The sequence below is a fragment of the Euprymna scolopes genome, chromosome 15 (assembly GCF_053919585.1).
Source record: "Euprymna scolopes isolate OS-2025 chromosome 15, ASM5391958v1, whole genome shotgun sequence".
Taxonomy (NCBI): Eukaryota; Metazoa; Mollusca; class Cephalopoda; order Sepiida; family Sepiolidae; genus Euprymna; species Euprymna scolopes.
In genome coordinates, this window is record NC_136496.1 from 130432678 (window position 1) to 130455570 (window position 22893).

A 22893-nucleotide genomic window follows, 5' to 3' on the forward strand; every position below is an offset into this window, starting at 1 on the left:
CATTGCTATGCACAATTTCAAGAAGCTGAGTTGCTCGCTTTCCTCCAGATTTTGGAAACGATGAACGATGAGTTTTTCCATCCAAGCAAGGCTCACAAAACTTAATTTCCTTGTTTATATTATAGTCAAGGCCAGTAACTAGTTGGTCCTTTACTAGTTTTTGCAAGTTCTTTTCTCCAAGGTGGCCAAAGCGTCTATGCCAAATCTCCTCCTTTGTGTTACCATCTAAACAGGAGTTTGCTGCATGGGTTGATTCATTTATATCAGAACAGTTTAAATAATAAAGGTTCCCAATTTTGGAACCTGTAGCCACCACCTTTTGCTTGTTATATAAAGATTGACAATTTGAGTCACTGAAGATACAGGTTTTTCCGGATTTAGTGGCTCTGGACACACTCAAAAGATTGTAGGACAATTTAGGAACATATAAGGTCTCATACAACCTGCATTTCTGGTGTTTCCCGTCCGGTACACCCACTTTTAGCTCTATTGTTCCTGTTCCTATTGCCTCAACTGAGAATCCATCACCAAGGGTTATTTCCTCAGCTACATCCAATTTTCGAAAGTTAGAAAATTTTTCAATATCACTACACATATGACATGTGGCTCCAGAGTCCACAATCCAGTCACTCCTTTTTACATTAGACAATAATGCATGATGTGTAAAAAGTCCAATACACTCACCCTCACCAGAGTCGCTGGAGTTGTCCTGTATTTTCTTAGTAAAGAAAACTTTCTTTCTTGGAGGGTTCGACTTAACATTCTTTGTTTCAAGTAAACGGCAGTCACGTTTAATATGTCCATTTTTCCACAGTGAAAACATTTAGGTCCCCGTTTGTTGACATGATGTTTTGATGTCATGGCTTTCAATTCCGTACTGTTAATTTCCCTCTCTTTAATTTTGCTTTCTTCATGCAACAAGCGTTCAGTCACTAACACCCATTTAGGAACGTCCTGACTTGCTTCAAGTGCTGTTACCAACATATTATAATCGTCTGGGAGAGTAGCCAGAAGGTGAACAACTCTATCCTCCTCGTCAATGGAATCGCCAATGACAGCCAATTCGTCAAATAATTCCATCATAGTCTTTATGTGTTCATGGACAGAGTCGCCGTCTTTTAATCTAAGGGAGTATAATTTTCTTCTCAGCGCTAGTTTATTTGTCCATGTTTTCTTTTGAAATTGGTCTGCCAATTTCTTCCACGCAACTGCAGGGTCGTCAGGGTCTCCAATTAAATACAGTAGTGAGGTTTCTACTGAGAGCACAATAGTTGCTAAAGCCTGGTCTCTTCTCGATAAATATTTCACGTGGGATGCTGGCTCATTTCATTTGTCCGGAACAATTTCTGTTTCATTAACTATATTCCATAGTCCATCCTTAATTAATGCCATTTTGCATTGGACCTTCCAGGTATTATAGTTTGAACCATTTAGTGGAACCAAGTTGCTTAGTTTTGTTTCCATTGTTATTTAACTTAAAAGAAAAAAATAATACAAAACTTCGACGACAAGAAAAAAAAATCCAAGATGGCGAAAAATTACCATACGTGTTTGCTTCACTATTATTTTCAAGACGTTATCACGTAGACTGGGCCTATAACCAATGTTGAGAATGAGTGGAAGTCATTTAATTAAAATGTGGGGACACATACCTCATCACCGGAGCCTGCGACATCCAGAAAGGTTTTAAAAATTACTATGAACACATTTTGTTTGACGAAATACTAAGACGCACACAATGTGTGTGTATTTGATTTACAACATGGAGAACCGAAGAGTTACAATAAAAGGGGAGAGAATCCCCACAGTAAAAGGGTTTTGGAAAGGGGCAGATAACCCTATAGCAATTGAATATATATCAACATATTTGTTGTATCACTGCGCATGGAGCGCAACGTAGTTCCTTTATCACATGTGTGCAGCTGGGCAAATTACGACGTTGTAATCCTGCGCATTCTATATCTGTACTCATCGAAACAGTGATTGCTATGAAAATTTGTTCTGGCTGTATGTAACGGTCGCCACAACTGTAAAAAAAAGTGCCAAAAATAGACTGTATGATGGACAATCTTAATATGTGACCTTAAGGGCAAACGCCAAATAGCCCACTACACAATTCAGGTCATTACCTCTCCAAGGAGCCTCTATTTGCTAAATTCTGATCAATAGTCACTGAAATTTGGAACTTGAAAATTGCGAAAAAAAGGGGATCTCTCTCTCTCTCTCTCTCTCTCTCTCTCTCTCTCTCTCTCTCTCTCTCTCTCACTGACTAAATGGTTTTCTAACGAATGAAAAAAAAATTTTTTTTTTAGTTTTAAAGGTTAAAAACTTCCAAGACTATATATATATATATATATATATATATATATATATATATATATATATATATATATATATATATATATATAACTTTATTCGATTGGCAAAATTTTAGAATAATTATAAAGAAGTGAACCATTGCGTAAATTCAATCAACTAAAATAAGAAGGAAAACGGGGTGAGGAAAGGGGGGGGGGAATGGGGCAAGTTACATGTAACAGTAACACATGTACAATTCAATAAAATAAATAAGTCGATTAAAAACAAGATCGTTAAAATACACCCGAAATTTGCAGGCTTTTTGAATATTATGATACTTATCTATGGGTAAAATTTTATGACAGTTGATAAAAAAGAGCCCATATTTTCAAACCAATAAAATATGCCCGAATTTGCCTATATTTGTATATATAGTGTCCTGCAAGCCAGCTTCACTTTTACTGCTTTGGTTGTCTCCCCGGTGGTTTTGCCAGGCCACTAAATGGAATAAAATTGAACTGGGTACATTTTTCCTCATTCACCGCCAGAATTGGCGCCAGCCGGTGTTATACGAAAAATAATTTCACGCACGACAAACCAGCATGGGGAAATCTGATAAAGCAGTTCCCTACAAAGAAGTTTTTCAACGTATTAACTTTTTATATCAGGTAAAGTTTTATTTTGAATTTCATAGATTAAGCAAATTGATGTGACCGTCTTTTCATTTTGAAAATGTTTAACGTGTTTTTTTTTTGGGGGGGGGGTTGTATTACTATCCACAGACGTATCAAAAAGTGGTCAAAAATTAAAAATATAACAATAAAGGTAAATTTTTACGACCTGCTCCAGCGTATTATAAACACCCCAACCTCCCCATGTTAAGAACGGCTTTCGGAATAAACACCCCCTCAACCTCGAAAGCCACTCTTAACATGGGGGGGGGGTGCTTATACATCATTGGGGCAGGTCGTTAAAAAATACCCAAATAAATGTTATCAAAGTCAAGATAAGTTAATTTTCTAGGTGCTAATGCAGAGAGTGATCCGCGCTATTTTTTAAATCGTATTTCCATGTTTAATTAAAGTTTTATGATGTATTTTTCAATTGTAAGGTTAAAATACAGAATAGGTACAAAACACCCTCCCGATGTTAAGAATGGCTTTTTAAATAATAACGCTATTATTTCAGCACGTCGGATCACTCTCTTCGTGAGTACCTTTTTCTACCTAACTGGAAAAAGTTTTTAGTGATTTTACTCACTTTAAAATATTTGGTACTCCTGCAGTATTTTACCCACCGATTTCACGATCTTAGCCGAGCGTTGATCGACATCCGTCGGAAAACGCCGGAACATGGCGAGCGGTACGATACTCTATCAGCCAATCAGGGCGCTTCAAACGAACGCGCAGCAGACGAATAATTTTCATTGGAATTACACACATAGCGTTTCATTTCAGTTATTTTATTGTTCAAAGTAAAAATACACAGCCTTTCATTTCAGCTATTTAATTTAGCGATATCAAATCGCGGAAGGCTACCCGGTTGGGAAGGAGCTTCTTTCCACATCCTCTGAAAACCCTTTGCTCCCAACTTTGCCTCTCTACAGTCAGTAGAAAATCTTCCAGTCGGAACTAAAGATAAACAGTAATTGTTGTCCCCCCTCCCCCTACAAACATTACTGAAAAAAAAAAAAAAAAAAAAAACATTGTTGTTACTGTTTAATAACGTTTTGTTAAAAACAAACAAACAAAAAAAATTGAAGTGTTTATTACTGTTGCTTACCCCCCCCCCAAAAAAAAAAAGCTATCGGAAAACAAAATGAACCAAAAAAAAAATATATTCAACAAAATAAATTTATTTTACTTTAAAAAAACTTACGGTAAGTGTTTGTGATTTATTTTATCCAAATTTTGTGTATTAATTTTATCCATTTTGTTGTGTGTATGTAATATCTTTTCCTTGTACTGTTGTTGCTATTCACATACTTTTAGCGTTCTTGCACCGTAGAGCTCCGAATTCTCGGCTTTCGTCGGCGTTAACGCCGAAAGCGTTCGTCAACGCTCGGCTAAGATCGTGAAATCGGTGGGTAAAATACTGCAGTATTTTACCAAATATTTAAATAAGTTTGGGAAAGGAGTTATAAATAAAAAAAAATATAGACAAAATACGGTTAAAAACTCGCTCAATATGTTACCGTGACATATGCTGACATATATTCGGTGGGTTTTTAGCAGTATTTTGCATATTTTTTATTTTTAACTTCTTTTCCTAAACTTACTGTGTCAAAGAGAGATTCAGGAGCTATTTTAAATTTTCCATAAACACTCTGTTTTTCGAGCTGAATAAACCTGTTACATTGAATAAAAAACACTAGAACATATTCAGTTTGGTAGAAAAGTAACTTATCTTGCCTTTGATAACATTTATTTATTATATATTTGTTTTTTGACAACTTTTTTTAATCTATGTGTACAGTAATACAAACACGTTAAATACGTTAAGTTTGGAAAAATGAATTAAAACTAAAAAAAATTTACAAAATACGGGTTTGTATTACTATACAGTCTATAATATACACATAGATTTGAAAAAGTTGTCAAAAAACAAGGTACGGGTTCGTATTACTGTACACATAGATTCGAAAAAGTTGTCAAAAAACAAATATATAACAAATAAATGTTATCAAAGGTAAGATAAGTTACTTTTCTACCTAACTGGATATATTTTTTGTGTTTTTTTTCAGTGTAACATGTTTATTCAGCTAGAAAAACATACAGTGTTTACCGATGTAATATGTATTGGAAAATTCAAAATGGCGGCCGACTCTCTCTCGGAGAGGGTAAGTTTGGGAAAAGATATTATTAATAATAAACTAGACAAAATACTGTTAGAAATTCGCTCAATATATATTACCGTGACATAAGTTGACATATATTCGGTTGTTTTTTAATAGTATTTTGTCTAGTTTATTTTTTATAACATCTTTTCCTAAACTTACCGTGTTAAAGAGACAGTTGGACGCTATTTTGAATTTTCCAATACATATTACATCGGTAAACACTGCATGTTTTTCGAGCTGAATAAACATGTTACATTGAATAAAAACACAAAAAATATATCCAGTTAGGTAGAAAAGTAACTTATCTTGCCTTTGATAACATTTATTTGTTATATATTTGTTGTTTTGACAACTTTTTTCGAATCTGTGTACAGTAATACAAACCCCAAGGTACTTCTACACTTTATCGCCGAAACTGGAGACGCCATTTTATTTCGCGCACCTGTCGATAAAATCCAATGGAGAAATCAGTATTTTTAAACTATGGCCAAAGCACGAAATAAATACGGAAAATTTAAACTGAAGAACGATTGATTTTTTATGTCTTTTTCATTTTTTGTTTTTAATAAAAAAAGGGGGGGGGAGAAATCAGTATTTTTAACTGTGGTCGAAGTCAGAAATAAATAACAAAAAAAATGAAACTAGATAAACTTCCTGAAAGAACTATGAAAAAAAGTAAATAAAGTGAAAGAGAACGTATATCTGTAATTGTTTAATTGTAAATGTTTCGATTTAATTAATGAAAACAGTAAAGTTTTTCATGAAACACTTTTATTTATTAAAAACAGAAAATGAAAAGCATTATTAAAAATCAATCTCCAGTTTAATTTTTTTATTTATTCCATGCTTCAGCCATAGTTTTAAATACTGATGTCTCCCTTTGATTTTATCGACAGGTGCGCGAAATAAAATGGCGTTGCCAGTTTCGGTGATAAAGTGTAGAAGTACCAAAAATAAATATATTGTGAGAAATTCCATACACAACCGCCATCTTTTGTTTAGGCTGGCCACACAGTTCTAGTAGCCGGTCTGTGATTGGTTTAAATTTGAATGTGTCAGGTGATTTGACTTGGCGCGCTTTGTGTATCATGCTATTATATTTCAGTCTAAGAGAAATTCGGAAACAGGATACTCAAACCACAGCGGCTGCCTGGAGGGAGCCAAGACAATTCCTTCATGAACACCAAACTGTTGGTGAACGAAGGACACATTTCTTCAAGCAGAGACAACTTATATTGCTGAATCTATTCAAATCAAGGATGACATTCAAGAACTGTTCTGCATGTTTATTTTCCAAATATTGGATCTTATCTCATTTCATCTTGAGTCCTGTGAGGCTCACACATGCCTAATTATAGGCGCCATCATTCCCGCCAAGTTGACCATGAAACATTTTTTGGATCCTTCCAAAGGAACAACGAACTAACATTCCAACAATAGGAATTCAAACTAAAGGCTCCATGCGCATGGGGGCAAATCATACCACCATTTTCCAAAAGGACTATATCAGAACCAAAGAACTTCCATTGCTGTTACATTGTGAATAAATTTTGAGTTTTAAAGGTATAGCTTTTGTTTGTGGAATTCATTTGCTTCTGCAGGGAGGAAATTGAGTTGTGTGAGAAAGAAATTTCTTACAATATAACAAATGTTATCAAAGGCAAGATAAGTTACTTTTGTACCTAACTGGATAATTTTTAGTGTTTTTATATTATGTAACCTGTTTTTTTTTTTTTTCAGCTCAAAAAAACATAGTTTACTGATGTATTGGAAAATTTAAAATGGCTCCGGACTCTCAGTTGAACACGGTAAGTTTGGGAAAAGGAGTTAAAAATTAAAAAAACTATCCAAAGTACTGTTAAAAACCCACCAAATATATGTCGGCCTATGTCACGGTAACATATTGAGCGACTTTCTAACAGTATTTTGTATATTTTTTATTTTTAACTCATTTTTTCAGAGAATCTGGCGCCATTTTAAATTTTCCAATACATTGGTAAACGCTGTATATTTTTCAAACTTAAACATGCTACATTAAATAAAAACACTAAAAATTATCCAATTATCTAGAAAAGTAACATCTTGCCTTTGATAACATTTAATTGTTATATATTTGATTTTTGACAACTTTTTTCGAATCTGTATACAGTAATACAAACCCAAAAGAAGAGATCAAAATCGATCAAATACAAAATTAGGATACTTGTGCATCTGTCACCGTGATGACATAATGTTATTAAGAAACCCATTCTTAATACGATGAGTGTTTTGTAACTATTGTGTTGCAAAATAATGCAGACCCCCCCTTTTTTTTTTCTTAGGGTGGAGGTTCGTAGCCATTACTGTATACCGATACTCTATGGCTGACTGGGATAGCTTCCGTACATTCATATCTGATTTACCTCTGCACTCGATGTTTAAAAAGGAAGTGTCCTCTATAGTATCAGATCTGACCGAATGGTTAATTGTAGGCATAGACCAATTCATACCATCTAAAAAATTCCAACAAAAACCTAACAGCCAGCCATGGTTCTCCCCAGAATGTGCTGCTGCTATCGCGCACAGAAATCACTTTTTCCATAGCTACCAACGTAATAGATGCACTGAGACTAAAGCTGCTTTCAGATCTGCCAGCAACCACTGTAAAAGAGTAATAAAAAATGCAAGAGAGCTATATGCCCAGTCTGTTAAATCCAAAGTAGCTGATCAGCGGCTTGGATCCCACCAGTTTTGGCAAATAACAAATAGGATCCTGAACAGAAGTGTGCGTTCTATCCCAACCATTATCAATGGACCAGAGGTCATCTTGTCAGCGTCAGACAAGGCCAAACTATTTGCAAAGAACTTTGCAGCTAATTCTACCCTATGCGATGAAGGCCATCAACTCCCCATATTTCCTCCTATAACACAGAACAAGCTAGGTAACATACAAATATCCGTGCATGAGGTCGCCAAGCTAATAAAAAACCTAGATTCCAGTAAAGCAACTGGCCCTGATGGCATCCCAATTATAGTGTTAAAAAAGCTTCAACCAGAACTTGCTCCCATACTTACGAAACTATTTAAGCGCTGCCTTAAGGAGAAGTGCTTTCCGACCCCCTGGAAGACCTCATCAGTTTGCCCTGTATTTAAGAATTCAGGTGATAAGTCCTCTCCCTCTCAGTACAGACCAATAAGTCTCCTGTGTGTTATGAGTAAGTTACTGGAATCCATATTAAATAGTGAAATAGTCAACCACCTCAGCAGGAATAACCTTCTTAGTGAGACACAATATAGTTTCCGCTCTGCAAGATCTACAGCTGATGTGCTAACGGTTATATCCCACAGGATTAGTGAATCTCTTGACAAAGGCTTCCTTTCTAGGGCAATTGCTCTTGACATATCAAAGGCCTTCGACAAGGTATGGCATAAGGGTCTACTTCACAAGATTTCCAGCTACGGTATAACTGGAAATGTTTTCTCAATCATTAAATCATTTCTCTCCGATAGGCTCATAAGAGTAGTGGTAGATGGACAAAAATCGGAGGCCTGCAATATAAATGCTAGAGTCCCTCAGGGGTCAATCCTGGGCCCAATTCTCTTCCTGATCTACATCAATGACCTCCCTAAACACATACTTAAATCATTCGTTGACATCTATGCTGATGACACGACCATCTACGGCAACACATCAAAGGCTGTAAATGACAAAGTTCTCTCGGATTCTCTCTCCTCTGATCTCGAGCGCGTGGTTCAGTGGGGGAAGATGTGGCTGGTTACCTTTAATGCATCCAAAACCAAACTCCTATCCTTACATCATCAACGCTCTGATCCTCATCTGGCATCAATTGTGATGGATGGCTCTTGCCTGAGTGAGGCCTCGTGTTTTGACGAGCTTCTGGGTTTGACCTTTACTCCTGATCTGAAATGGAACACGTACATCAAGTCTGTTGCCAAGGTCGCTGGAAAGATGGTGGGATCCTTCTACCGCTCCAGAAGATATCTCACTACTGATGCAATTCTCTATCTATATAAAAGCCAAGTACGTCCAAGGATGGAATACTGTTGCCATATCTGGGCAGGAGCTGCAAAAAACAGCCTATCATGCCTTGACAGAGTACAAAATAGATTTTGTGGTTTAGTGGGGGATGCCCTTTTCTCTACCCTGCAACCTCTCTCCCACAGAAGAGACGTTGCGAGCCTATCCTTGTTTTATCGTTATTTTCATAGCAGGTGCTCGTCTGAACTCCAATCCCTGTTCCCCCCTCGCCAATCTTTCACGAAAAGCCGGATATATACAACTATATAAAAGCCAAGTACGTCCAAGGATGGAATACTGTTGCCATATCTGGGCAGGAGCTGCTAAGAACAGCCTATCCTGCCTTGACAGAGTACAAAATAGACTTCGTGGCTTAGTGGGGGATGCCCTTTTCTCTACCCTGCAACCTCTCTCCCACAGAAGAGACGTTGCGAGCCTGTCCTTGTTTTATCGTTATTTCCATGGCAGATGCTCGTCTGAACTCCAATCTCTGGTCCCCCCTCGCCAATCTTTCACGAAAAACACCCATCTAGCTGAATCCACTGTGAAAAATTTCCCCCACTCTATATCTGTGCCTAAATCAAAACGCAGATTCCATGAACAAAGCTTCTTTCTTAGAACTGCACGCCTGTGGAACTCTGTTCCGTCTGCCTGCTTCCCTCCGGACTACAACTTGGATGTCTTCAAGTCCAATGTTAACAAATTCCTAATGAACCGCCCCCTTAAGTAAACACTTCATCAAATCTCCACACTAACGTAATATACTTGCAATAACCCTTATCCCTTAGTGGCTTCCGGGCCTTGATAAGTGGTGATCACTGTGTAAAAAAAAAAAAAAAAAAAAATTAGCCCATTTTTTTCTTTTGTGGTCACGGCGGAGTTGTACAACCATCACTCCATGTGTAATTTGTATACTGATAGGTTTTTTTGAAATGTTTTCACTGGATTATTATTGATTGGACACTAATTAAACAGATTATGAAAAAAAATTGAAAAGAAAAAATCATTATTTCGACATTTGAAAGGAGTGCTCACTTTTTAGTTACAACGTAAACCAATCACCCATTTTTTTTTTAATTTTTATTTTCTAAACACAGAAGTTAATAATTGCCATTTTTCTTTTTTTTATTACCCCCTCCTTTTTTTTTTTCTTTGAACGCGTGCTAATAAAGAAATTATGTCTACCTCCGAAAACCCAAGATAGGAATTAATGAAGAAACTGAATGAAATACCGATAAACTTACTTTTCATAAAAACAAATAAATTATTAAAAAAAACAAAAAAAAAAACAACAAACTCATTTTATTCAACCAAAAACCAAAGTTACAAAAGAATAAACTCTGAACTTTATTTTCATGAAAACAAAAAATTAAAAAGTAAAAAAAAAAATCAGTTTCTTTCTTGTTTTTTGGTACTTGTGCAGTTTAATCAAGACATTAAAAAATGAAAATCTCGCAAAAAAAAAAAAATTTAAATAGTACATATCCGTTATTAAATGAAGTTCTCTGAAAAAAAAATTCACTTAATTTCATCAAGTAGTTTTTGTTTTTACAGCAAAAAAACAATTTATGATACCGAGCAAAAGGTTTGACTTTTAGGAAGAAAAGCTAGTATTAAAGATGGGGAGGGAGTGTTGGCACTTTAACTGGAGTTATCTCCCTGTAGCGTTTCTAAACTCCAAACAAAAATTAAGAAAAAATCCCAAATATCTGCTTTCAACGTGCTGTCATAAAATGTGTTTTTCCTCTGTAAAAAAAAAACCCAAAAAAACTACTCGATCAAATTAAGTGAATTTTTTCCAGAGATCTTCGATTCAAAACGCATATGTACAATATAACCTTTTTTCGATATTTTCGTTTTTTTAATGTGTTGAATAAACTGTACAAGTACCTTTTTTAGGAACAAAATAAATATTTCTGACTCCTGCTATTTTTACTTTCTATGGTTTTGATATTCCCGCGTTTTATTGGTTACAAAGGTTGTAACCAAAAAGTGAGCACCCCTTTCAAATGTCGAAATAATGATTTTTTTTTTTTCTCCCACTTTTTGGTGTTTGTGCATCTGTTACCGCACTATTTTAAAAAAAAAATAGTATTTAAAAATTAAATTTAATTTTTATCATATCTTTTATTATTCAATTGTCAGGTGAAAAAATAGAGAATAGTTACAAAACACCCTCCCCATGTTAAGAACGAGTTTCTAAATAACGTTATGTCATCACAGTGACATAGATGCACAAATACCCTAATTTTTCACATAGCGATAAACACTATGATTTTCAAACCAAATAAACATTGTGGCTGACATACACGAGTGCTACCCCTGTAGTGAAATACTCATCTGCTCCGATGTTGTACGCAATTCGACTTGGGGAGCAATTATTATTTTTACAAGGAAAGAATTTTTGCGTGTGTGGCCTAGTTTTTTTTTTGTTTATTTATTTTGGCTTGAACTTTGTGCTTTGTTAATTTGTTATGATTTTTTGGTCGAAGGTTAATTATAGGTAATTATTAACAGGAAAATTGGTGCAAGTCCAAATTAGCACTTGTGGCGATAAACAAAAAGCTTTAGCGTGTACCTACCTCTCATGGAATGTCGTGAAACAAACACAGTAAAATGTTATTTGGTACTTATTGATCCGCGCTTATTTTTAAATAGTACTTTCAAGTTTAATTAGAGTTTTACAATACCTGTTTTTTAAATTGTGAGGTGAAAGTACGGAATAGGTACACAATACCTTCATGTTCCCATGTTAAGAATGGTTTTCTAAATGTTATTATTTCAGCACGGCTCAATTAGTGCATGAGTAGCAGTGTCAGATGTCGCCATTAAAAATGGGTGATAAAAATCTGAATAATTAGACTTACTATCTTTCGAAGCTTATAACTACTTGAAAAATGTAATTTAAACCCTAATTTTTCCTTTTCAATAAAAGGAGCAAAGACCAAATTTTAAAATAATAAAAGGTTTAAATAGAAAAATATGCAATATTTTTTTTTTTAAATCGGTTTTCTTTAAAAAAAAGATTGCAAGAAATCCAACAAATTTTAACTTACTCCTAAGATAAAAATATATATAAATTCCCAAAAACACTTACCTATAAAAAATACTAATCAATGGATGCCTCCATTCTTCATTTATTAGAATTTGTCCATATTTATATTTTATATTCCATGTACTTTTTAAATAAAATAATTTTTTAAGCAAGTATCCGAAAAGACCGCGATTTTAAAATCTAATGACATGTGGTCACAGTGCAGAGTTTCCTCCCTTTCTTCCAGTTCACAAATACGGAGGCCAAAAAGCGCCATAATTAATTATTGCAAAAATGTAAAAATAACACATTAGACCAAATATATTTCCCAGTAGTAACTATATAAAGAAACAAACATTTGAAGTGCTGATATGTGTCTTATCTCCCCTTTGAATTTCTGACATGTGTTTACTGTCAACAATCAAATTAATCAAGTATGGGTCACCATATTTTTGAAAAATGATCACATTTCACTCATCAGTTTACATTTAAAAAAAAAAAACCCACTGACAAATTTTCCTTTTTTTTTTTTTATTCTCTTAAAGAATTACATGAGGTTTTGATTTAAAATATTTTCTTTATACAATGGATTTTTTTTTTCAAAAGTCTAAAATAAAACAACATTGAATGAAATAGAAAAATTAATGTAGCTCTCTAATTTTTACAGGACAATATTTTTAAAATGTGAGGTTTAACTTTAAATAAAAATTAAATTTTTTTTGTTTTTTTTGTTTTTAAGGTTTTAAACTTTTGACTTTACAGGTAAATTTGCACATAGCTATTCTTTTGTTTTTGTTTTAAATTAGATTTTATTTATTGATCTTTTTATCTTCAATTTGTGATATATAAACCTTAGGTGAAAAAATTTTCTTTTTAATAGACATTTCAAAATGGGGGTGGAGTGAATTTAAAAAGAAACATTCGTCTAGAATATTATATTCTGTTCATTGGAAAGAGCATAAAATTTCACATTAAACCTGAAAATATCTTAAAAATTGAACCAATAGAAAAATTGATAGATTTTTAAATTGAAAAAGTTGAAAAAATTTATCTTGTAAAATTCAATTAATTTCATTTTTGTAGAAAAAAATGGCTGCATAAGAGCATGCATGCAATTTGTAAACACTTATTTTTTTTTAATAATATTTCTATTTTTTTTTTTTTTTTAAACTTTAATAGTTTATTTTGGAAGTATATTCCATAAAGAAATTAAACAACCCACTTTAAAAACAGAAATTACGAGTTTTGTATATTTTATTCGCAGTTTTGTGTTAAGGGTGTCAAAAATTCCCAAAAAATTCTGACACACCTAACGGTGTATATAATAAAAATATATGCACTTTTTTTTTTTTTTTTTTTGCAGCAGCAGATATAGTTTAGATTGTAAAGATAACCTCAAACCCTTGCATGACAAAAAGGGACAACTTTTTAGATTACGCCATGGTTAAAATTTAAGGTGGATCTGAAGAATCTCCATTTTTCGGTGATAAACTGTAGAAGTACAAAAAAAAGTTTTCAGAATTTTTAATTTATAGTTTTTTTTTATTCATGTAGTCTATTTTTTTTATCAGTACTCATTTGATTTTGTTTTTTCTGTTTTAAACTTTTTAAGAAAAATTTCATTTGCGTGTTTTCTGTTTCTTCTTTTTTCTTCATTCACATATAATTTTTTACTATTGGAATTCACGGTGCTTGTGCACATTAACAAACGAAAATATTGCAAAAGACCAATATTATACTATATAATAAATTTCTTACTAAAAAAATTGCTTAATTTGATCAAGTAGTTTTTTTTACAAATTTTGAGATCGATCATATCGTCACCATCTTGCCTATTTCCGCAGACGAGGAAGGGATGCCTTTTTAAACAGAAAAAGGGATTAACAAAGGAGAAAATGAAAAAGGGATAAAAAAATGGACAGAAACTCTGTAAAATAAAAATAAAATATTTATCTAGATATTTATCTTCCCATGATTTAAAATAATTTCATCAAATTTTGACAAACTGTAAGCAGTGATGGACACACCTCCTCTTCATTCACGGAAATAGGCAAGGTGCCCGTGAGACGATCGATTTCATTTTCCTTTGTTAATTTGATCATGCAGTTCTTTTTTTCTAAGTGGGTTTTTAAAAAAATTTTTATTTTATAAGAACTTTGTTTTTTAATGTCTTTGGTAAACTGCACAAGCACCAAATCCAGGTTTTTTTTTAAAGTACTGTTGATATATAGAATACAAAATTCAAAGGGTTTAAAACCAAAACTGCTGCATACATTTTTTTTTTTTTTAAATAAAAAATACATCTATTTATTATTAAAACAAATTCAGTGTTGATTTCAAGATTGAATAACAATTATTAGGTATGTTTTACATCAAACAACAAACCGAATAAGTAGTCAAGCTGTTGTGAGAAATTCTAGTTACAATGCCATTTCATGTTTTAAGCCGCTTACACACAATTCTAGTAGACAGCCTGTGATTCGTTAATTTGTATGGGCCAAGATAATTACTTGGCGCCTTTTTTGTAAACATCCATTTTGTTTTCAGTCTATGAAAAACACCCGGCAAGAGAAACTCACCAAAAGTCAGCTCGGAGAAGAATGCCTTATCGAGAATGGAACCGCAACAATTTCTTCGTTTATATCAACTAAATGTTTGGTGAAAAAGGACTTGAAATCTCTACAAGCAGAGACACCTTTATATTGTGCCGAAGATATCCTAATTAGAGGATGGCATCATTTGAACATTTTCATCATGTTTATATCACTTAAATGTTTGAACTTTTCTCAATTCAATTAGGGTCCTAATTAAAGGCACCAGAACTCTTGCTGAGAACACCATGAATTATCATGGACATTTTTCGAAAGAAAACCACGTTACCACTCCAACAAAAGGAATTAACTACTGGCTCCCAATTTGGGAGGCAAAACTGACCCACCGTTTTGCAAGGACTGTACCCGAACCAATAACCTTTCTTTGATGTTATAACTGAATAAAATTTAAGTTTAAAGGTATGATTTTGTAATTGTGGAATTATTTTTGCCTCTGCCAGGTAGTATTGAGTTTGTGAGATTAATTTCTCACACTGTTGCCAAAGGCAACCTACCTGGATAGGTTTTTGCTGTTTTAACTTGTTTAAAGAGTTTTTGGAAAGCAAGTAGTGCTGAGCGTTTATTTTGATAAAGATGTTAACAAAAGTCTCGAGAATAGCTGGAAACTTGAGAAAAAAAAAAAAACAATATTGATAGAAATCTATTCGATAAATGTCAGTGATATTTATTTGGTGGATTACTATCGGTATTTTATTTTTGACTTTTAAGTGATTCTCAAGACTCTTAAGGTGGCAGTCTCATGTCGCCATTTTCGTTTTTGTGTTTCTTTTTTTTTTTTTAAACTTGAGTGCTCAGCACTACTTGCGTTTCAAACTTAATAAAGCTTAAAAATAAGTGAAAACACCAAAAACTTATCCAGGTATGTAGAAGAGTGACCGCGTTGCCTTTGGTAACATTTATTTATTACATGTTTGTTTCTTGACCACTTTTTGAATTTGTTGTCTATAGTAAAACATACCCCAATTATTTGTTTGCTAATAAATTTAAATATTTAATACTGCAACGGAAGAGTGGAGTTATATTTTGAAAAATAAAAATTTCTTGTTTTTCTACTTGTAGGCAGCATACTTGAGTCTGACGACAAACCCAAACAATACGGGACTCGTGAGATTTTACATCAGTACTTTGAAAGCGATTGCCAAGCGACAAGTTCTCCGGCTGTAAGTAGTTTTTGCTTCTTATTGGGAAAGTAGGAGAGGGATGTCCTGTTAAAAAAAAAAAAAATTAACTGCCTCTTTGCATGCAGATGTGCTAACACTTATATCTCATAGCATTTGCATGTTTGGCTTAAAGTGCAAATTTTGTTTCTCCATTTTATGCCATATCAACCCCTTTAGTCATTTTAGATCCAAATATACTCACCGTGTATTTTTACCAATAACTGGTGTTGGTGGGGATTTAAAATGTCTACATAGAAAAGGAAAGGGCCAGATGTAAGACTATGACATAAAGAAAACTACAATTACAATTCAACTTTGGGTGCTAAATCTATCCATTCTGAGTGGCCTTGCTAGGAATCAAAATTCTGGATGACATAGCTCTACTATTACTATGATACCGTCATTCGTATCACACTGAAGATGGGTTAGACTTTAAGGGATTCTGTTGCTGGCAAACAAAATGTCTACTTATGATTAATTTCCCCAAAACATTACAAGTTACTGGAATCCATATTAAATAAAGTAGTCAACCACCTCAGCAGAAATAACCTCCTTAGTGACATGCAATATGGTTTCCGTTCTGGAAGATCTACAGCTGATGTGCTAACAGTTATATCCCAAAGGGTTAGTGAATCTCTTGACAAAGGCTTCCTTTCTAGAGCAATTGCTCTTGACATATCAAAGGCCTTCGATAAGGTTTGGCATAAGGGCCTACTTCACAAGATTTCCGGCTACAGTATAACTGGAAATGTTTCCTCAATAATTAAATCATTTCTCTCTGATAGGTTCATAAGAGTAGTGGTTGATGGGCAGAAATCAGAGACAAACAGTATTAATGCTGGATTCCCCAAGGGGTCCATCCTGAGCCCAACTCTCTTCCTGATCTACATCAATGATCTCCCAAAACACATACCTAATTCATTCATTGACATCTATGCTGATGACACGACCATCTACGGCAACACATCAAAGGCCGTAAATGACAAAGCTCTCTCTGATTCCCTCTCCTCTGATCTTGAGCGCGTCGTTCAGTGGGGGAAGAGATGGCTGGTTACTTTTAATGCATCTAAAACCAAGCTCCTAACTTTACATCATCAACGCTCTGTTCCTCATCTAGCATCAATTGAAATGGATGACTCTCATCTTGGGGAGGCTTTTTGACAAGCTCCTGGGTTTGACCTTTACTCCTGATCTGAAATGGAACACGTATATAAAGTCTGTTGCCCGGGCCGCTGGGAAAATGGTAGGATCCTTCTACCGCTCTTGAAGATATCTCACTACTGATGCAATTCTCTATCTAGCTTATTGGGGGATGCTCTCTTCTCTTCCCTGCAACCTCTCTCCCACAGAAGAGACGTTACAAGCCTGTCTTTATTTTATCGTTATTTCCATGATAAGTGCTTGTCCGAGCTCCAATCTCTGGTCCCCCCTCGCCAATCTTTCATGATAAACACCCGTTTAGCTAAAACCACTGTCAGTAATTTCCCCCACTCTTTATCTGTGCCTAAATCAAAATGTAGATTCCCTGAACAATGCTTCCTTCCCCCTTAAGTAAAATGCTTTCTCAAATCTTCAATATTACTACGGTATTATCCCATTGATTATTGTACACAAAATAACCCTTATCTCCGAGTGGCTTCCGGGCCTTGATAAGTGGTGATCCCCATGTAAAAAAAAAAAAAAAAAACAGGTGAAAGATTTCTTCATTGGCGCCATTTAGTTCACTCAGTTTTTTTCTGATAAATTTAAATAGTTTAATTGGTAAATAAAATTTTACTTTACAAAACAAATGGCAGCAAAAATGTAAAGTTTTTTTGCATAATCTATATATAAATCTCTCCTGTATGTGTGTATGGAAAATTATGTGCTGATCACTTACTATTTATGACTTTTGGACTATTTATTCATGTGTATTTTGCATGTATATGTGTGTGTATATGCGTATATGTGTGCACAAGCATACGTATGTTGGCGTACATTTGTATGTACGCATGTTTATTTCCATGTGTATGCGGGGTGGAGGGGGCTCCCGTAACCGTGGTGAAGGCAACCCCTCTAGGAGAAGCAAATCTCTGAGTTAAAAACATAAAGCGGGAGACCAGTACCCGCATTAAGCTGGTCTGCAGTTTGACTTGTTGCTGGCTATCTTGCTCATGCTTGTTGCTGGATGTCAACATTTTGAACTGTCGTACAAAGCTAAAACTCTGAAACACCATCAGGTATAGATACTCCCTCAGGCATTTGTCTATATAAAAAAAAAAATGGTCCTATTACTATGGAAAAGTTATGACGCGTGTAGGTCTGAAATGCTGGAAGCATGTAATAATTGATCTGCCATCATTATATTTATCTATGTATAGGTGTATGTATGTTTACGTACATGTGTATGTATATGTGTGTATATGTATGTGTATATATGTTTGTAGGTATGTGTATTTATGCATGTGTATGTATGCATGAGCATGTATTTAAATGTGTAGGAGTGCATATTTATGTATATGTAGGTACGTGTATGTATATATATGTGTATGTATGGGTATATGTATGTATATATGTATGTATGTGTGTTATTCATGGTGTATGTGTGTATATTTACAGATATGTATGTGTGGATATGTATATTTGTGTCAGGTCATGTCATATGCTACTGGTACCATGTAACCCAATACTACCTGCCTCATGGTCGGGTCACCGGCGACTAAACTGGTTCCCCCACCAGACTTGTTTGGTGAGGAGGGCGGCTAGTTTCCCTGGAGGATTAAAAACAAGACCTTCCAAAGGGCGAATGAACTCTTTTTCTGGGTCAACGACCAACTAGCACCGTGTATATTTGTGCGTGTGTATATGTGTATTGAGGTGGAGAGGGTTCCCGTAAGCCGTGGTGAAGGCAACCTTTCTAGGAGAAGCAAATCTCTGATTTAAAAAACCATAAAGCGGGAGACCAGTACCCGCATTAAGCTGGTCTGCAGTTTAATTTGTTGCTGGCTATCTTGCTCTTGCTTGTTGCTGGATCTCAACATTTTGAACCGAGAGAGAGACTTAGCTGTCGTACAAAGCTAAGACTCTGTAACATCATCTTTGTATAGATACTCCTTCAGGCATTTGGGCTCATAGATTTTAAATGCCTGAGGGAGTGGCACTCGTCTGACAAGACGTTGCAATCATCATCATGTATTCGTGGTGTATGTGTGTATATGTGTGTATATTTACAAATATGTATGTGTGTATGTGTAGATATGTATATTTGCGTTTATATATATATATATATATGTATGTATGTATGTATGCCAATGACCATCTTGTGTATGTTTATGTATAAGTATGTCTATGTATGCATATATGTAATGTGTATGTATGTATGCATATATGTAATGTGTATGTATGTATGCATATATGTGGGTTATTTGTATGCATGCGTACATGTATATATATATATATGTATATACACCAGTGACCGTCTTCAGTGTCATGTCTGCTTGTGCGTGTGAATTTTGCCGGCAGGACTAAAGTCATTTTTGGCTAATGAACTTTCAGTACCTGAGGGAGTGGCACTCGTCTAACAAGACGTTGCAATCATTATGTCTACCTAAAACTTTTGACAGAGGCAACGGATTTTCACGAGATTGGTATTGTTTTGAAGCTTGACCTTCGGGCAACAAATATCAAAAAATTGACCAAAAACATTAATTCCATCATCCTCAACTGGGCCTTTTTTACAGGCAGGGGTCGCTTTTTTCGCCAATATTTTTGAAAGCCATCACCTCTTTTCGATTGACTAGCCTTAATTTAAACATTTGTCACTTCCGGTTTGGCGATGGGTGCAACAGCTAAGACATTACGTATTTTTTTTTGGGGGGGGGGTCATGTTCTTTTAATCCTTTGCTGTACAGTTGCTATTTTTCCCTCTAAATATCTGCCTTCTACCACATTTAACATAATGCGTAATAATCTACATATTCCCCTCTGGACCAAAGTATACTAGGTTTGCCCCAACAGATGCCACATACAAATTTATTGTGTTTAGCCACTATTATTATGTAACTTTTCAATGCCATTTTACACACATTTATTCGTTATAGTAAAATCCTACATTACATCCTAGGAGCAACATCAGTCGCAACCATATGTAGTGGAAGTAGTTGCTATTTTTTCCTCTAAATAAAAAGTACTCCTACCGTTCCCAGTCAACACCGGGAGGTATTCTACATTTGGACAGATATGGGGTTGCACCCTCATTATCTGGCTCATATACTTACATACATAACATAATTAATCTTTTTATTTCCTGATTCCGAAAAATAAGGATTTCTCCATTCTCACATACCACATAATTTCATTGGCTGAGAACTGATTATTCGTTTATTCCAGAATGTAAATCTTCCTACAAAAGCTAACGCCCCACAGATTTACAAACATGGCTTCCCTCTGTACAAGAGGCAATTGTTTTACATAAATACCCCAAATACAATGCTTTTATTTTTACATGTTACGTCTTTTTAGTTTACATACACTGTACATATTGTTTTCCAACACATAGTCACATGCTGATAGCCATTATTTCTTCCTTTTCTAAAAGCTAGGTAAACCTTTTTTAGTATAATTGACTAAAATTCTTTATACACAAAATAAAATATTAAAACAATCAATTAAATGATTATTACAGTTGAGACCTGGATTTTGTGTGATTTAAACGTTTGATTTCTTTCTTTTCTAACCTTTTTTTTTTTTTTTTTTTTTTTTTACATGGGGGTCACCACTTATCAAGGCCTGGAGGCCACTCAGGGATAATTGCGTGTACAGTAATCAATGAGATAGTATTGTAGTAATCATTAGTATTGGGGGTTTTGATAGTGTCTTACTTAAGGGGGTGGTTTGTCAGGAGTTTGTTTATGTTGGACTTGAAGACATCCAGGTTGTAGTCAGGTGGGAAACAGGCAAGCGGCAGAGAGTTCCACTGGCGTGCAGTTCTAAGAAAGAAGCTTTGCTCATGGAATCTACATTTTGATTTAGGCACAGATAAAGAATGGGGAAAATTATTGACAGTAGTTTCAGCCAGACGGGTGTTTCTCGTGAAAGATTGGCGAGGGGGGACGAGGGATTGGAGCTCAGACGAGCACCTGCCATGGAAATAATGGTAAAACAAAGACAGGCTCACAACGTCTCTTCTGTGGAAGAGAGGTTGCAGGGAAGAGAAAAGGGCATCCCCCACTAAACCACGAAGTCTATTTTGTACTCTGTCAAGGCAGGATAGGCTGTTTTTAGCAGCCCCTGCCAAGATGTGGCAGCAGTACTCCATCCTTGGACGTACTTGGCTTTTATAGAGATAGAGAATTGCATTAGTAGTGAGATATCTTCTAGAGCGGTAGAAGGATCCTACCATTTTCCCAGCGTCCCTGGCAACAGATTTGATGTACATGTTCCATTTCAGATCAGGAGTAAAGGTCAAACCCAGAAGCTTGTCAAAACATGAAGCTTCCCCAAGACGAGAGCCATCCATTTCAATTGATGCCAGATGAGGATCAGAGCATTGATGATGTAAAGATAGAACCTTTCTTTTACTCTTAAGTGACATGTTTTTTGTTACCGTCAACTGGGTCGTTCTTTGCAAGGAGTGGTCAGTTTATGCGTTGACATTTTTGCAAAGTAATTCACGCCTCGTGATTACATGCATTTTAAAGGCATTATTTCAAAGGCCTGTAACATAAGTTCACTATAGGCCAGTTGTCTAAACCGTTTCCTTTTTTTTTTAACCTCCTTTTCCTCTTTGTGTTACACGTTCGTGCCTGCCTACTGCAGTTATTTTTTTTTTTAAATTTTAATCTCTTTTTTTCTCGAATACTTGCGATTTACATTTTTTACTTTATTACCTTGCAAAGAAAATGTGGGGTGAGGTGAAGAATGGGGAAGGAAAGAGAGGAAGTCACACTTTAATTTCAAATAAAGGGTAAAGTCTCAAAGTAAACAAATGACTAAATAAAATTTAGACAGGAACAGTGGTGAGGAGTTGCAGAGGTAGATAGAAAGTCTCGTGGATGGAAGCGGATGGTGTATGATGGGTGTAGGGGAGGAAGGTGTACTCAACAACAAAGGCACTTGAATGACACAGTTGACCCAAATCTCCATCCAATAATCGGCCACATCCAAAATATTGCACCTCATTTCTCTCGGCTTCTATACCCATTCTTCCACTGCATCCAACGTTTTCCTCACCCCACGAGGTCGGCTGTCCCTAGCCAATTCTGAGACAAAAACTTGCATGTTTTTTTTTTTTTTTTTTTTTTTTTTAATAATACAAATAGGTCACAAAGCAAAATAAATTGTTTTCGGCTAATTTATCCCAATTGTATTTTGTTTTGTGTGTATATATATATATATATATATATATATATATATATATATTATATATATAATTTAATGTTTGTGCATACTTTAAACACTTATAACTAATTTTAAATGTTTTTATTTTTAAACAAAAATAGGTAACAAAATAAATTGTTTTTGCTTAATTTCCCCCAATTTTTTTTTTTTTTTTTTTTTTTGGTATTCATATTGAAAACTATCTGCGAACAAGATTTCCTGCAAAATTATTAAAAAATTCTGTTGTCTAACATTAGAATTTAAGGTTTACATTGTTTCAAATTATAAAGTGTTCTATTTATATCGTTTATAATATAAACAAAATTCTGTATATATTATTTAAAATAATTGTTTAAAGAAAACATTCTGATTATATCGTTTCTTTTTTCTGTTTATTTAAAACTCACTTTCTGAAATACCGTTTACATGGTAATGTACAGGTGACTACAAGAATTTAGTTCCTTTTAAGTGATAAAGGATTTGAGAGTATTTTGCCACCTAAACTTCAGTCTTGCCAACAAAAATATCATACCCTGAACCATACCCTGCTCACAAGCCGACCGACACTGCAACCA

The 22893-nt window shown here is 34.7% G+C and overlaps 1 protein-coding gene across 1 annotated transcript in view; it reads left to right on the top strand.

Annotated features, from left to right (window-relative positions):
- Nucleotides 1-2778: 2778 nt before the first annotated feature.
- LOC145294142 (ribonuclease P protein subunit p21-like) overlaps nt 2779-22893 on the top strand; it is a 32464-nt gene continuing 12349 nt past the window's right edge. Inside the window, exons 1-2 of the mRNA XM_080141247.1 lie at nt 2779-2966; nt 15861-15961. Coding sequence (XP_079997373.1) covers nt 2901-2966; nt 15861-15961 — 167 coding nt within the window. The 5' untranslated portion in view covers nt 2779-2900. The remainder of the gene's footprint in view (nt 2967-15860; nt 15962-22893) is intronic.